Source organism: Peromyscus californicus, unplaced genomic scaffold (genome assembly GCF_007827085.1).
Source record: "Peromyscus californicus insignis strain IS unplaced genomic scaffold, ASM782708v3 Scaffold_18__1_contigs__length_77618521, whole genome shotgun sequence".
In the NCBI taxonomy this organism is placed as follows: domain Eukaryota; kingdom Metazoa; phylum Chordata; class Mammalia; order Rodentia; family Cricetidae; genus Peromyscus; species Peromyscus californicus.
Window position 1 is genome coordinate 12,018,511 of NW_026294480.1, and position 15,101 is coordinate 12,033,611.

At 44.9% G+C, this 15,101-nt stretch overlaps 1 protein-coding gene across 4 annotated transcripts in view; it reads left to right on the forward strand.

Moving 5' to 3' along the window:
- Window positions 1-15,101, forward strand: part of Trio (trio Rho guanine nucleotide exchange factor) — a 313,159-nt gene that overhangs the window by 272,925 nt on the left and 25,133 nt on the right. For all 4 annotated transcript variants that reach the window (XM_052743040.1, XM_052743043.1, XM_052743042.1 and 1 more), the window contains exons 39-43: window positions 2,157-2,223; window positions 3,923-4,026; window positions 11,024-11,093; window positions 13,103-13,192; window positions 14,404-14,496. In XM_052743040.1, the coding sequence (XP_052599000.1) occupies window positions 2,157-2,223; window positions 3,923-4,026; window positions 11,024-11,093; window positions 13,103-13,192; window positions 14,404-14,496 (424 nt within the window). The remainder of the gene's footprint in view (window positions 1-2,156; window positions 2,224-3,922; window positions 4,027-11,023; window positions 11,094-13,102; window positions 13,193-14,403; window positions 14,497-15,101) is intronic.

The following is a 15,101-nucleotide window of genomic DNA, read 5'->3' on the forward strand; positions in this document are numbered from 1 at the left end:
CATGTGGAAGTGTGTGTGTACATACATAGGGGGGGTGTTTGCACGTGTGTGTGTGTGTGTGTGTGTATACACATGTGTGTTTGCATTTGTATGTGTGTGTATGTTTATGTGTGTGCATGTATATGTGTTTATATATACATGTATATTTGCATGTGTGTGTGTGTGTGTATGTGTATGTGTGTGTGTGTGTGTGTGTGTGTTTATAAGGATTTGGTAATCCATAGCTACAGTTTCTATTGTTCTCCATGTCTGTTATGTTTATGAATAAGAACACTTCATGAAAAGAACATTGTCTCTAGTTTGTGGTGAGAAACTCTTGTACTTGCTGTTGTTTATGTAGCTGTGAAGAAAAAAGAAAGCGACATAAAATTAAACTAACATGAAATTAATCAAAATGTGAATATTTCAAAATGTAATTTGGTAGCAGTGTTTCTCAAGTCTTGTAAAGCCAGTTATGGTGACGAACATCCCAAGAGTTCACACCAAAGGCTTAAACTTAGTCTGGATGAGAGGAGACCGGATGCTGTGGTGGGGTAGCAACCTGGTGTGTGTCAGGCAGTCCCAGTGACTTGAATGGTACTGGCACATGGGAAGTGCCGGGGTGATGTTGGCTGAGAGAATGAATGAGAAATTTGGGATTTGTATGGTTTTTCCTCTTGTAGTGTTGCTTCTTTCCCGCATCCAAATAATTGTTTTATAATTCTTAAAGTATAATTGCATCAACCTTCCCATACTCCCCCCAAAATTCATGGCCTCTTGTCCTTAATTATTATTGTTACATACATATGCACATAAGTATATAAACACAACCCGCTGAGTCCAGCTGGTGTTGCTTCTGTGTATATGATGTCAGGGTTGACCACTTGATATTGGTTAACCAGCTGAAGGAGCCGCATTCCTCAGAAGGGCTACGTTTCCCTTTCTCAGCTCTCCTTAGTTTCCTGTAATCCTTTGACTAGGATTGGGCCCCCGTGAGTCTTCCCGTCCCATACTAGCATGTTCATTGGTGTTATCATTGTTGAGGTCTTATTGTTGAAGTATCATGAGTGAATAAGAACTCCCTCACATTTCTAGGAGACACACTTGGTAGCAGACTTCCTTGTCCTCTGGCTCTTATAACCTTCCTGTCCCTCTTCTGGAGTGTTCCCTGAGCATTGGAAATGGGGGCTGTGTCGTAGATGTATCTGTTGTGGCTGGGCACTGTCAACAGCTGTCATGTTCTCTGCGTTTTGACCAGCTGTGGCTTTCTATAAGGGTCTCCATCTGCTGCAACAAGGAGCTTCTTTGATGAGGAGTGAGTTAGATTTGTCTGTAGGCCTAAGACTAAGTGTTTAGAATGCAGTTAGGGGTTATACTGGTTTAGTAAAGGGGCAGTAAGACCCTGAGACCCATAACCTCCCAAGCCCCAGACCATTGGCTAGCTTTCCAGTGCCAGGCATGGCTTCCTTCTGCTGTGTGGTCCTTAAGTCCAAGTATACAGCTGTTGGTTACCATGTGTCATTCTTGTGCCTCTAGAGATACCTTGCCATGTTGAACATCATTGTTGTTGTTAGTAAGCATCGGGAGGGTTATTGCTTGTGTCTCTCCCTTGACAGCTTCTTCCATAGTGTCATTTGGTACTGTGAAATCTAGTCCTCAGGCAGAGGCTTTCAGGTCAGATCCAGCTCAAATCCTCCAAGTCCTATGTCCCAAGGTAATGGTGGCTTCAGCAATAGAGACTTGTCTTTAACATCTGGAGACAGCCAGCTGGCCTGGGGACTGTTTTCTTTTATCTAAGCACCTTTGGTCATTACAGACAGATATACTTCAGTGTGATGTACATACTTCAAATATCTGAAATAGAACATTTTTTCTGTATGTTCACTGAAGCCTAAAATGACTTAATTAAAAAAAAAACTGCACCCCTAAGTCATAGCTTCATAACAAAGTTGTGCCTGTGCTTCTTGTTATTTTCATTTTATGTTGTCTTTCTACCTGTGTGTGCAGCTGAGTGCATGGCCGATAGAGTGCTCATGGTCATCCTCTTACCCTCTCGGACTCACTTGTATAAATTTAATACATTATTGTACAGTCCTAAAAGAATCCATTCTCACAAAAGCAAATTTGTATATGATAATTCATTCGGGAAAACAGATTCTGTATTTCTCTTTTTCTAGCTATGTTTTGCAAGAATTAGTGGAAACGGAGCGTGACTATGTGCGGGACCTTGGCTGTGTGGTTGAGGTATGTATCTTCAGAAGATTCATAACCTGAATCATCAGAGAGGTACCGTTTTAGACGGCAGAATGGTGATACTGTCTCAAAAGCCTTAAGAAATATAGCTAGCTGTCTTAGTAATCGGTATCCAATTGTAAAGAATGTTTTCTACATAGTACATCCTGATATATATATATATTGTATGTCATTACTTTTTAGATTATTATGGCCAGCAGTTTTGTGATTATTATATTGAAATTCTCACCTTTCCTTTTTTTTGTAAAATTAGATGTCCCCACAGAAACAATAATAATATTAGTTGAAAAGTCAGCATGGCTGAGCTACAGATCTAGTCCAGTCTGAATCCACATACTCCTGCCACTGGCCTGTGCCTCTACTAGGGCATTGACTTATAGCTGTGCACAGAATAGCTGGCCCAGGATTTCCAGTCACTAGCATTTGCTGGGCTCTTTGTAGCTACAGAAAAGCCAATGCCATCTGTACTGGTCAGTTATAGGCAGGAGCATCACCATCAGCTCAGTTCATCCAAAGGCCTCTCTGGGGTGGTTGGGTGGGTGGGTGGGGGTAGGTGGTTTCATACTATGTTCTGCAGCCTCAGCTAACTTGGAACTCACAGTGTAGCCCAGGATTTTCTCAAACTTGTGGCAGTCCTCCTGCCTCAGCCTATTGAGTGTTGTAATAGATATGACCAACCACACCCGGATCTGTCTTTTTAGACCTAGCCTGGATGTTTAGCTAAGGCTGGTCATGAACTCATAATCCTCATGCCTATACTTCCCAAGTGCTGTTTTTACGGATTGGACCACCACCCCAGGCTCTAAAGCAGAGGAGTTTTTTTGTATAAAATGTTGTTTTCTTTCAGCTTTGCAGGTGTGTGCAGAACCATACCTTTTGGGTACATCTCATTAAAAGTGGCAGCTGTTGTGCTGTAGTATTAGCTCAGTGGTCCAGCCTTTGCTTAGTGTGCACACAGCCTGGGTTCCACCCTCAGCACTGCAGAAGAGCAATAGTGATAATTGTCACTGCAGTTCCCTGACATAAACATTCAGGATGCTTGGTTTTCCTGCAGTCATTGGTAGCAATAAGGTTTCCAGTGTAAACTACATCTCATTAGAATCGAATAGAAGTTATATTTTGTGCTTCAAAACAGGGTCTTGCTGTGTAGTCTGGAATGGCCTCACATTCACTCTTCCTGCCTTGGCTACCCAAGCTGTACACACCATATCCAGCCAGACGGAGTGTAAAGCACGCTTTAGCTGTATGGTTAATCCACCTGTGTTAACACACAATTTCTAGAAGGAATATTGTTAAATTCCCTTTAATGTGCCGTGTAACAATCTCAGAAGTCCGTTCCTTTGTTTATGGTGTCGATCCCAAAAACAGGGATGACTTCTGGCTGAGCAGCTGTCTGCTGTTTAGTTGCTGACAGGATTGCTCGCTTTGTGAAACCACTTACATCTTTCCAGCTATCTAAATGCCTTAGGAGAACTTTCACTATTTATAAATGTTACATGGTCAAGGAGGGCAATCACAGCAGTGACTGTAGCAGTGTATTTGAAGCAGTAGGTAAGGACACTTTTCATGGACATTTTTGGTTTGTTCTTAAACAAGGCGGTGTGTGTCTGTGGCGTGTGGCGTGACTGTTACTCCAGTATGTGATGCAGACGTTTCATGCGTGCGCTCATTTCCACACATTGCTTTGTAGGGCTACATGGCGCTTATGAAAGAAGACGGTGTTCCCGACGACATGAAGGGAAAAGACAAGATCGTGTTCGGCAACATCCATCAGATTTACGACTGGCACAGAGAGTACGTCAGACACCTCTCATACACGATGCTGTCTCAGGCCTGGGCAGGGCTAGAGGAAATGTTTACATTCATTTTTGTCCTGTAACCTGCGTAGCTTTGTGGAGAGTCTGCGTGAAGGACAGAGTGCTGTGCTGTTGTGGCATTTCACGGCAGGGAAAGAGTCATGTTTGCCATGCTAGTCTGTGCCAAGATGCCCGGTCCCTGGACAGAGGCCGTCCACTTGCGGTCATGACCTACCACTAAGCATTTTCTTCCTTTCTGTACTAATTAGCTCTTTATCATTGTAACAAAAATACCCAACAGAAGCGACTTTGTGGAAGAAAGGATTGAGTTTGGCTCAGATTTTCAGAGGGTTTTCTGAGATGGCTCAGCACCATGAGCTCTGGGCATGATACAGTGGCAGGAAAGCCTGGCTGAGGAAATTCTTCTCTTTATCTTAGACAGGAAACAGAGAATGAGCTGGGAAAGGGGCTGGGATAATATTCCCCTAAGAACCAGTCCCAGTGACGTACTTCCTACAGAAGGTCCCTAGCTCCTCAAGTTCCACAGCATCTCCAAATGGTGCCACCAGCTGGAGACCTAGCCCTGGAAAGGCAAGCCTGTGGAGGACATTTCATATTCAGACAGACCACGGGGCCCAAAGGTCCGTGGTCATCTCATTAAGTCAAACTCAAAGGGATCTCATGTTCTCTTCTGGACTCAGAGCGAATTGACCTGTTTGTCAGAAAAGTAATCAGGAAGTTTCATATTTGTAACACTTGGGGATACAGGTTTAACATCCCATTCCAGAAAGAGGAACAAGGAAATATCAAGGAAGAATTAGACCGAAGCCGAGTGGAAACCCTTTATGTCCTGTAATCGCATATGGAGCACAGGAGCATAGTGTGGGCCTCGCATTTGCAGCCCACAAAGCTGCACTTTTGGACTCACTTACTGCTGCAGCTTTTCTTGATGGAGGGTCCAGATTTCTGACAACCCAAAAAACCTGAGCTCTTCCTTGTAACTTGTCTTTATTGTCACAGTGTCCTGTGTGGTCCCTGCAGGCTCCTTGTTGGGAATCTGACCCTAAGACACATCTCTGGCCTCCCATTTGGAGTCTCAGTAAAAACCTCTCTGACCAGTAATTCTTGCCAGGGTCAGCTGCCAACTTGAGCAATGTCTTGCCCCGCTTGGAGCATGGCTGCGGTAGTCGAGACATCCTTGGGTAGCTGACCCAAGGAAAACACTTTTCTAGGTGGCCATGTAAGAGCAAAGCACCCAGAAGCTCTCTTTTAAAAGCCTGCCATAGCTGGAACCTGGCTAATTGCTGAGACCTTCAGAGCCTCTTTCCATATTCACCCGGTGCAGAAAGACTTTCTAGTGGCATTCCCCTTAAAGACCATGTCTGTACCTTAAACAAGCTATCTTTTTTTTTAGCCAAACTGCATGTGTTTACATCTCTCTGCTCTTCCTGTTCCCCATTCTAGAAAACCTGGCTGAAAGCAGCCTGCGTTAACTGTGCCACAGCCAGAGTGCTGTGCTCTCTTGAGATCTTCTCCACCAAATTTATTTGTTCATTACTTTTGCAGTCAGCCTTGGACGGTGATGTAGCTTCCTGGTAGAGTTCAATCCCCAGAACCACCAAAGGAAAACAAATTCCCCGCCGTCCAGGTGTCCTGACCTGGACATACGCATGTAGCCACCACTGCTGTCAGAATGTGACGTCCAGGGCCTCCAAGCCAGTCCCCGTCCAGTCCTTGCACCATCTGAAACCTCCTGGGTGCATTCTTTCCTGTCCACATGTCTGTCAACATCTGCTCCTCTGCTCCCCGACCAGAAGCACACATTAAGCTCTGTGTGTAGCATTCTGAGGCTGCTGTAGCCCACCATCTCCAGACATTTCCAAATTCTGCCTACAAACCAGTTCTAAACAACTGAGAGCTACATGGTGAGGCTTATTCAGAGCAGTAGCTCAGGTCTGTTAGGCCTGATTCTCTGAATCAGATTTTCCTTCCTGTGACCAAAACGCCTTACATACACAAGGGATGGAGCATTAATACCTAAACAGAGGCTTTTCTCTCTCGCCCAGTCCTGCAGCTGATTTTAAATAATCATTCAGAGGCTTAATATTAATTACAAACTGTTTGGCCTATTGCTCAGGCTTATTACTAACTAGCTCTTACAACAAATTAACCAATTTCTATTAACCTATGTTTTGCCATGTGTCTCATGGCTTTACCTGTGTTCTAATACATCTTGCTCCTACAGCAACTGGCTGGCATCTTCTTCCAACTCCACCCTTCTTCTCCTGACTCCACCCTTCTTCCCCCTGTATCTCTGCTTGGATTACCCACCTGCTTCTACCCTGCCTTTCTATAGGCCAAAGCAGTTTCTTTATTAACCAGTGGTAATCAAACATATTCACAGTGTACAGAAAGACATCCCACAGCAGATGGAGTGTAGCTAGAGTTTTCCTGCCTGGCCCACAGTCAGGACAAATCTCTATCACCTGCCAGTCCCACAGTCTTCAGACCCAACCAAGTAAACACAGAGACTTATATTGGTTACAAACTGTATGGCCGTGGCAGGCTTCTTGCTAACTGTTCTTACAGTTTAAATTAATCCATTTCCATTAATCTATACCTTGCCACATGGCTCGTGGCTTACCGGCATCTTCACATGCTGTTTCTCATCATGGCGGCTGGCAGTGTCTCTCTGCAGTTAAGAATTCCAAAGACAACACAATCCAGATTCTCTGTGTAATACTCATCTTTACGTGGCTTATTTTTTATATTAATTTTACTGTCTCTTTAAAGACTTTTTTTTTAAACTATGTATTTGTTTATATAGCTGTATATATTCCTTTTTCTCTCTCTTTCAAGCCTACGTACATTTTTACACACATTGTAAACTATTACATCTGAATCTGTCTTATTGTGAATCTATTGCCTTAAACTGCAGCAGCTGTGGCTGCTGGCTCCGCCCACCTCAGCTTCCTAACATGGTGGTGGTAGTTTACCATCAGCTCTGGGAGCTATCATGGGTCTATGCTTTTAGCCAAGCAGCGTGTAGTCCAGAAACCTCTTTTTTTGTTTTGTACCTGCAAAGGCTAAATCCACCACACAGCTTAATGTGCCACTTGCAGAGGCCTCATTCCCATCAAACTGCAGGTCGAGTGCGCACACCAGAAACCCACAAGGAGCTCAAACCAGCAGCTGCCGCTCATTTGAGAGAGACAATTAGGAACTGTTTTTAGCTCCGTTTTAGAATCTTTTTTCTCAGTTTTTAGGTGGAAACTCTTGCCACCACGTTGGACGCCATTTGTAGCTAGAGTTTTCCTGCCTGGCCCACAGTCAGGACAAATCTCTATCACCTGCCAGTCCCACAGTCTTCAGACCCAACCAAGTAAACACAGAGACTTATATTGGTTACATACAAAAAAAAAAAGAAGCCGTGGCAGGCTTCTTGCTAACTGTTCTTACAGTTTAAATTAATCCATTTCTATTAATCTATACCTTGCCACATGGCTCGTGGCTTACCGGCATCTTCACATGCTGTTTCTCATCTTGGCGGCTGGCAGTGTCTCTCTGCAGTTAAGAATTCCAAAGACAACACAATCCAGATTCTCTGTGTAATATTCATCTTTACATGGCTTATTTTTTATATTAATTTTACTGTCTCTTTAAAGACTTTATTTTTTAAAACTATGTATTTGTTTATATAACTGTATAGATGGAGGGTTAATACCTCATGTACATAAGGGATGGAGGGCTGGGGCCCTCTATACAGGGTGGAAGGCTTGTTTTCACTCACAGTTTCAGAGGGCTTGCTCTGGCAGCAGTGTGGAAGGTGTGGCTCAGTGCTACCTGTCATGCTGCCTACGTTTTTGCTCCAGGAACTTCCTCTCGAGTGTAGCAGGGATCTTGACGTAGACTGCCGTAAACAATTTCAGGATATGCTGATGGGATAACAAAGCTAAGGGCCAAAGGAACTCTTGCTATCCATAGGTCACAAGGACATTAAGATGTATGTCTTCATTGTGAATATGGCTCATCCCACCTGTATGATTTTTCTTGGAAACATGCAGGTTTATACATGAGACATGCTTCCCGGCCCTTGGGCTAAGATGAAGTGTGGATGGGAAGATGTGCTGATAGTCCTTCAGATGAAGTTAGACTCGCCTTTGCATAGGTCCTTCGCTGTTTCACACGCACACACCAGTTAGATTAATTTTTCTCTTCTTTCATGTATCCGTGCTTTGAGAATTTCATACGTGTGTGCACTCTCTTGATCACCTCCATCCCCTCTCCCCATAACTTCTCTTAGACAGCCCCCGTACATCCCCTCCCGACTTCGTAGCCTCTCATTTTTCTCTCCCTCTTTATAGCTCACCAAGTCCAGTTAACGCTGCCCATATGTGTGTGGGTGGAAGACCATCCACTGGAGCATGGGAAACCTAGGAGAGCCCACACCCCCAAGAAAGCTAGCTCTCCCTCCCCCCAGCAGCCACTCGTGCTCAGCCAGCCTTGTTTGAGATCTGTCTCAGGAAGGAGAAGGTTGCTCTATGTAAGCAACCCTCGCTGTGGTTTTGCTAGTTATGTTAAAATTCTTGTGCCTGAGCCAGCAAGAAGTACAAACCAGACCCCAGGAAATGAAAAGCACTTTTTCCTCCAGTTGTCCCTTGGCTTCCCTGTCTTTCTGCCCTGCTTCAGGTCCATATTCTCTTGTCGCCATACGCTCAGGAAAGACATTGTGGCAGCAGGAACGTGTAGTTTAGGAGATTCCTCACCCCCTTTTGACAGGAAGTCGAGAGCAGCAGGAGGTGCAGCGGGTCTTCCAGCTGTGGCCTAGTTCCCTGGGTTCCTGGGGCCCCCCAAATAGCACAGCCCAGCTGAGCATGAAGCCTTCAAAGCAGAGCCTGCCACCCTCTCTGTGCCTCCATTCTTCGTCCACACCACATACACAGCAGCATCTGCATACCCAGTGACTGCGTTAATATCTGCATCCCACTCAGCAGCATCTGCATACAGTGAGACTCTGTTTCTAATCGAGCTGCAGCTGCCTTTTGAGTCCACGTTACTGTCAGAGCTTTTAGAATTCACTTGTCCAACTTAGTGTCAATGGAGAAGTCGACAGGACGTCCCAGGAAAATACACTTTGGTCACCGTGTTTTGTTCACACCTATCCTAGGCAGGCGAGGTGTATGGCAGCTAGTGTATGGCAGCTTGCCTTGGCCCGCCGGAACTTACCACTATACACCTGCCCTTTTGTTTATAATTTGAAAACCCTTTATTGTCTAGGGCTGCTTCACACTGGCCACTGATACTGTCGTGGGGTTCCAGCTGCAGCCCTCCATCTCCAGGACCTGGACAGGCTCCTGCTGCCTTGTTTTGTCAACACAGCTACTCCCCTGCTGGAGCATGCTCTCCTCCTCTGCCAAGCCCAGCCCTCATTAAAGCTGAGGCTGGGGGCCAGAGGAAAGTATGTGCTGCATACATGTGAGGGCTGGAGTTTCCATCCCCAGCACCATGTAAATGCCGGGTAGGCACAGAAACCTCCCTATAGTACCAGGAGGTGGAGACAGGATCCCAGGGGCGGGCAAGCTGGCCAGCAGGACTAGTCAGATCAGTGAGCTCTGGCTTCAAATGACAGACCTTGCCTCAGTAGTCAAGGTGGGGCAGGATCAAAATAGAGAACCTGCCGTCAGCTTTGGGCTCCACACACATGTGCATAAACATGCACTCGCACCCCCACACGCATACACACACAAACAAAATGATTTTTAAAAAAATCTGAGGCCACAGACCCACTTACTTAGTCATTAGGCCTGACTGCTCTGGTTGAATTCTGTTTCCCCAGCCAGCAGATATGTTTGTGCCCGTTAAGTCATGAAATGCCATAGAGGTGTTACAATAGGGCATTTCAAGTCCTGCTTTGTGTCTTGTTCTTATCTCTCTAAAGGGAGCATAAAGCCTAAAACCTTTGCACTCATGAAAAGCTTTTCATTCGCACGAGCTCAGTAGCATCTGATTCACTAGGACACGTAGATAAATGATGGGCAACTTCAAACACACCTCAGCATACGCTCTACAGACTATGGTATGGCATGAGACAAGTGTGGTGCACCCAGTTCAGGAAGGGACACGTGGGGAAGGGAACTAGCTCAGCAGGCGAAGGCAGTTGCCACCAAGCCTGAGGACCTGAGTTTGATCCCAGAACCCGCCGCAGTAAGCTGTCCTCCACAGGTGTACCATTGCACATGAGTGTGCACACAAACACATACAAAACAAATGTAAAAAGTAAAAGGGGAAGATATTTGGTACTTTAATTTCAGTTCCCAAGGCTGGTTCTTAACGCTGTGACAGAGAAGGGAGAAATGGCGAATTCCTGTGATGGCCAGTGACATTGGATTCGGAGATACTATGTGTGTTTGTAGCCAGGGAGACTTTAAAACCCCAAGTGCTAGAAAGCTCAGCATAACTTGCAAAATATTAGCGTATGTAAGTGCATCGTGGAGAAAAGCAGACCACAGCTAAGCCGACAGTATCCTCTGGTCCCGAATGAAGCTAAAATGTCTAGCTAAACTTGATTTCAGTGATGTCTGAGAAAATGTCAGAAAGCTGGCACAGGTGAAATCATTTTTTGTCTGTCGCCCAGTTTGAGCCTCTAAAAATGATCATAGAATGGACTTGAAGTGCGTGGGCAAGAAGACCAAATTTTCAGAAATGGAAAGGACCAATGCTTTGGAACATTTGTTCTCACTCAGTATCTGGCCAGATGTTAGTGCATGTGTCCTTGAAAGAAACTAAGACAAGAAACATTAACTGTCCCGAGAAGTGGAGGGGGAAGTTTCTCCTCTGTCTTGGCTTTTTAGAATTTATTCTAACCAAGGGTTTTCTGCCTGACTTAGACTTGTAAAGTATGAACTGTACTCTTCCAAGTTGTCCACCTCTGCATAGACTGAGTCTGCAGCTAAGAAGACAAGTTGGAAAGAGTTCTGATATTTTTCTGTCTCCAGCTTTTTTTTAGGAGAGTTGGAGAAGTGCCTTGAAGATCCAGAAAAACTGGGACCTCTTTTTGTAAAGCACGTGAGTACAGAGGCACTGTTTATGTCCTCTTCTGTTACTGGCGTCTTTAGTGACTTGAAGATGAGGCCACTTGACATTTATAGGAGTGAACGCTGTCCAGCATTTGTAGTTCTAATCCGCTGTGGCTTGTCTGCCTCTGAGTTACCTGCTTTCCCACTCCTGACCCTGTCTGGATACTTGGACTGGTTGGTCGGAGGGCTCCAGAGCCAGACAGGCTTGACACAGTAACCGTGAAGGTGTCTGAAAGCAGACAAGTGTTTGGTAATACGTACCTGCCCAGACCTGCAGTGGGCTTGATACACTAGCCAAATACATGTGAGTATCCAAAATAAATGATACGTATGCCAGTTGTTTTAAGGAAAAAAACCACTATATTTTCGAGAATAAGGCTTTTGCATTTTTTGCATTATCCTTAATATTAAGCTTAATGGAAGGTAGATTTTTGTATCTGCTTCTGCGCTCCATATATTGTAGGATTTTATTGTTGCTACTGTAAAGCACTTAAAAAAAAAAGTCCATCTTCACACAGACAGTAGTTAAGAGATGGATAAATACCTTAAATATCCTTTCTAAGTAATTGTAGATAGTTATTTTTGGCATATACCAGAGTTTGGTAAAGGATAATTTCTTAAAGGCTGGCACACCACAGGCTCTGAAAAGTCTGTGTGTGGTCTTCTCCCTCGCTGGTTACTATCTGTTTAGCTGACTTGCCTTCAGAGCCTTTTGCCCCAGGTAGTCTTGCGTATCATGAACACGAGTTGGAAGCTAGCTGCTGACTTGGCAAGTTCTTCAGGTGTTGGTATGGGTCATCACACCTTACCCCACATCGAGACTGTTAACATCATTGCTGCTGGTCCTTCGGGAGAGTCTCAAAGTATTGTCAAACCAAGGCACATGTTTCCCAGAATTCTTTTTCTTCCCTCTTGAACTCTGGGATTTTCACTGTTCTTCCGCACTGCCAGCTGTGTGTCTTGCCGTGAGATGACAGGCTTACTTCATCAGTGCTCTAGAAAATTTCCACCAGATTCCAGAGTGAAAATAATTACAGTGTGTGCCCACCATTCTGTCAGGTTCAATTGGTGGTTCATAACAACAGCAATTGTTGAACTTACATCAGTCACGAGTACTTTTCCTTAAGGCAGTTCCTGAACAGGCAGAGGAGTTAAACAGACCTCCATCCTGACATGGGAACACTGAAAGCATGTGTGTGCCATGTTGGAGTTTTAATAAGATGAAGGATGTTTATGACTTCATCGGTGGCATTCTGAAGTGAAGCTGGCATTTTCCATGGCAGATTGGCAGTGGTGTCAAAACTTGCTGTGATGCCAGTGATTTACCCCACCATGGACCTGTGGTGCCTCAGTACAGATATCAGCACCACAAAAGGCCAACGATATCCTACTGGTGTTTTGAAAGTGATTTTTGACCTGAGGGAAGCACAGATAGGCTCCATGGAGCCTGAGGGGTCTGCATACATAGCTTCAAAAGCCATTGAATTAACAGGAGGCCTGCTGTCCCTCTTTTCCCTGCTATGGGATTTGAAATTAAAGACTTACTAAAGCTGGGTGGTGGGTGCGCACGCCTTTGATTCCAGCACTCGGGAGTCGCAGGTGGATCTCTGTGAGTTCAAGGCCAGCCTGGGCTACAGAGTGAGTTCCAGGAAAGACGCAAAGCTACACAGAGAAACCCTGTCTTGAAAAACTAAAAGAAAAAAGAAAGACTTATTAAAAACAGACTGGTCACCAGGACTGCTGGCAGCCTTGGAGTAATGGAAGTGTGTTCTCACGCTGTCCCTGGTATTGCTGGTACGGTAAAGTGAAGGATCGGGTCTGTACTAGGAATGAGAACAGAGGGCTGTTTCAGAGGCCAGAGCCAGGGTAGGCTAACGCCCTGAATCTGGCGTGAGCTCCCAAGAGTGGCGGCTTTGCTCTAAGATCCTTTTTTGTATGTGCTGATAGCTTCTCCGGACTCTCAGTGGTGTAACCGTTTGTTTGCCTTTTTCCTCCTAGGAGAGAAGGTTGCACATGTACATAGTTTACTGTCAAAATAAGCCAAAGTCTGAGCATATTGTCTCCGAGTACATTGACACCTTTTTTGAGGTAAGATGCAACGTGGGAACAGATGGATTCTGAATCTTTTACTGCATTGTGATTACTAGAAGCTAAAGTGTCACTGATTTCCCAGGACAAAGGAATCCTCAAGAACTGGCCTGAGAGATTTGTGCCATAAAGCTTGCTTTATCATCTATAAATCAAAGAAATGCATGTGGACTCGTATAAATCAAAGAAATGCATGTGGACTTAGTCTGTAGTCAGAGCCTGCCATTCAGAAGGCCAGTGTGGTTAAAAATAAAGGGTTTGAGCAGTGTGTGGTAGCTCATCCCCAAGATCCTGGCTACAGGGTGGAAAGATCACAAGTTTAAGGCTTACTTGGGCTACATAGCAATATAAAGTTCACTGGATAACTTAACAAAACCCTACCTCAAAATAAATGAATTAGAGGAATATTTAATGGCTGGGAACAGAGCTCAGAGGTAGAAAACCTCCTGCCAGGCCTGCAGCCCAGTCCAGTCCCCTGGGATGGGTGGGAAGGGCTGGGGAATTTGGTTTGCTTTGCTTGTATTGTTGTTGCTTCATGCCTGATCCAGTGGAAGCCAGAGAGAGCATTGGATCCCCTAGAACCAGAGTTTGGCACTTGGACAGTGAGGAGTGCCTAGTGGACTCTGGGGATCGAACCCGGGTCCTCTTAAAGAACAGCCAGCACTCTCAACCACTGAGCCATCCCTCCAGCCCCGGGGAGAGAGGGTTTTTAATCGTTGTAAATGTAAAGTTCACTACAAACTCAGTCATTCCGATCTCGACCTCTTCCCTTAGCATGACATGTGTCATGAAAAAGAAAACAACCGAAAGGAATGCCTTAATAATCCCAGACTCCAAAGGCTGCCACAGGCCAGTCTGTATTACATACCTTCTCCCCTGGGCCGGGCAGGGCAGAAAGAAGCCTTGAAATGAATAGCTATCTCTGAAAACGCACTCAGAAAGATTCAAGCCAAATGTTTGCATCCTGAGAGAGCGGAAGCTCTTGTTGCCTGCCTGCCTTCCTTCCTTCCTTCTTTCCTTCCTTCCATCCTTCCTTCCTTCCTTCCTTCCTTCCTTCCTCCCTCCCTCCCTCCCTTCTTTCTTCCTTTCTTTCTTTTTTTTCATTACCTTACCAATTGGGGTGTTATAGTTAATTATAAGGAATAAAATGTTGCCCTTTAGAAAACAACACTTGAAGTGGTTTGTTTTGTTTTTCCCCTTCAAATCTGCAGGACTTAAAGCAGCGCCTTGGCCACCGCCTGCAGCTCACGGATCTGTTGATCAAACCTGTGCAGAGAATCATGAAGTACCAGCTGCTCCTGAAGGTGAGGGTGGGAGCGAAGGCAGGGTCACAGTCAACTCTGCCAAAGGGGGCGGGACTTCCTCCACAGGTGTGCAAGAAGGTCTCCCTGTCTCCTTAAAGAGCTGCCTTGTTACTTCTGCTTTCAAATGTTTCCGAGTAATTCTTGACATTAGTAAGACACCTTTACGCAGCTTTTTTTAATATTTCATTCCTCTCAAGTTCTGAATCAAAGGGTCAATTAAAACAAACTTGTGTCTCTGACCTATGCCTTGGAATGGTAGTGGTTTTTCTTTAGCTCTGTCAACCTTATTTTAAATATATATATATATATTTATGTGTATGAGTATTCTAACTAAATGCATGACTCTGCATCATGTGTGTGCCAGGTCCCCATGGAGACCAGATGGCATGGGAATCCCTGGGAACCAGATACAAACAGTTTTCAGCCATCATGTGGGTGCTGGGAATCAAACCTAGGTCTTCTCCAAGAGCAACTAGTGCTCTTAACTACTCAGCCATTTCTCCAGCTCGTCTTGGATTCTTGATTAAACTAAGTTTTGCGTCCCTGTATATCTGTTTCTGTTGGCCTAGCAATAGCTGTGAACTGCTTTACGTTACTAAGCTCCA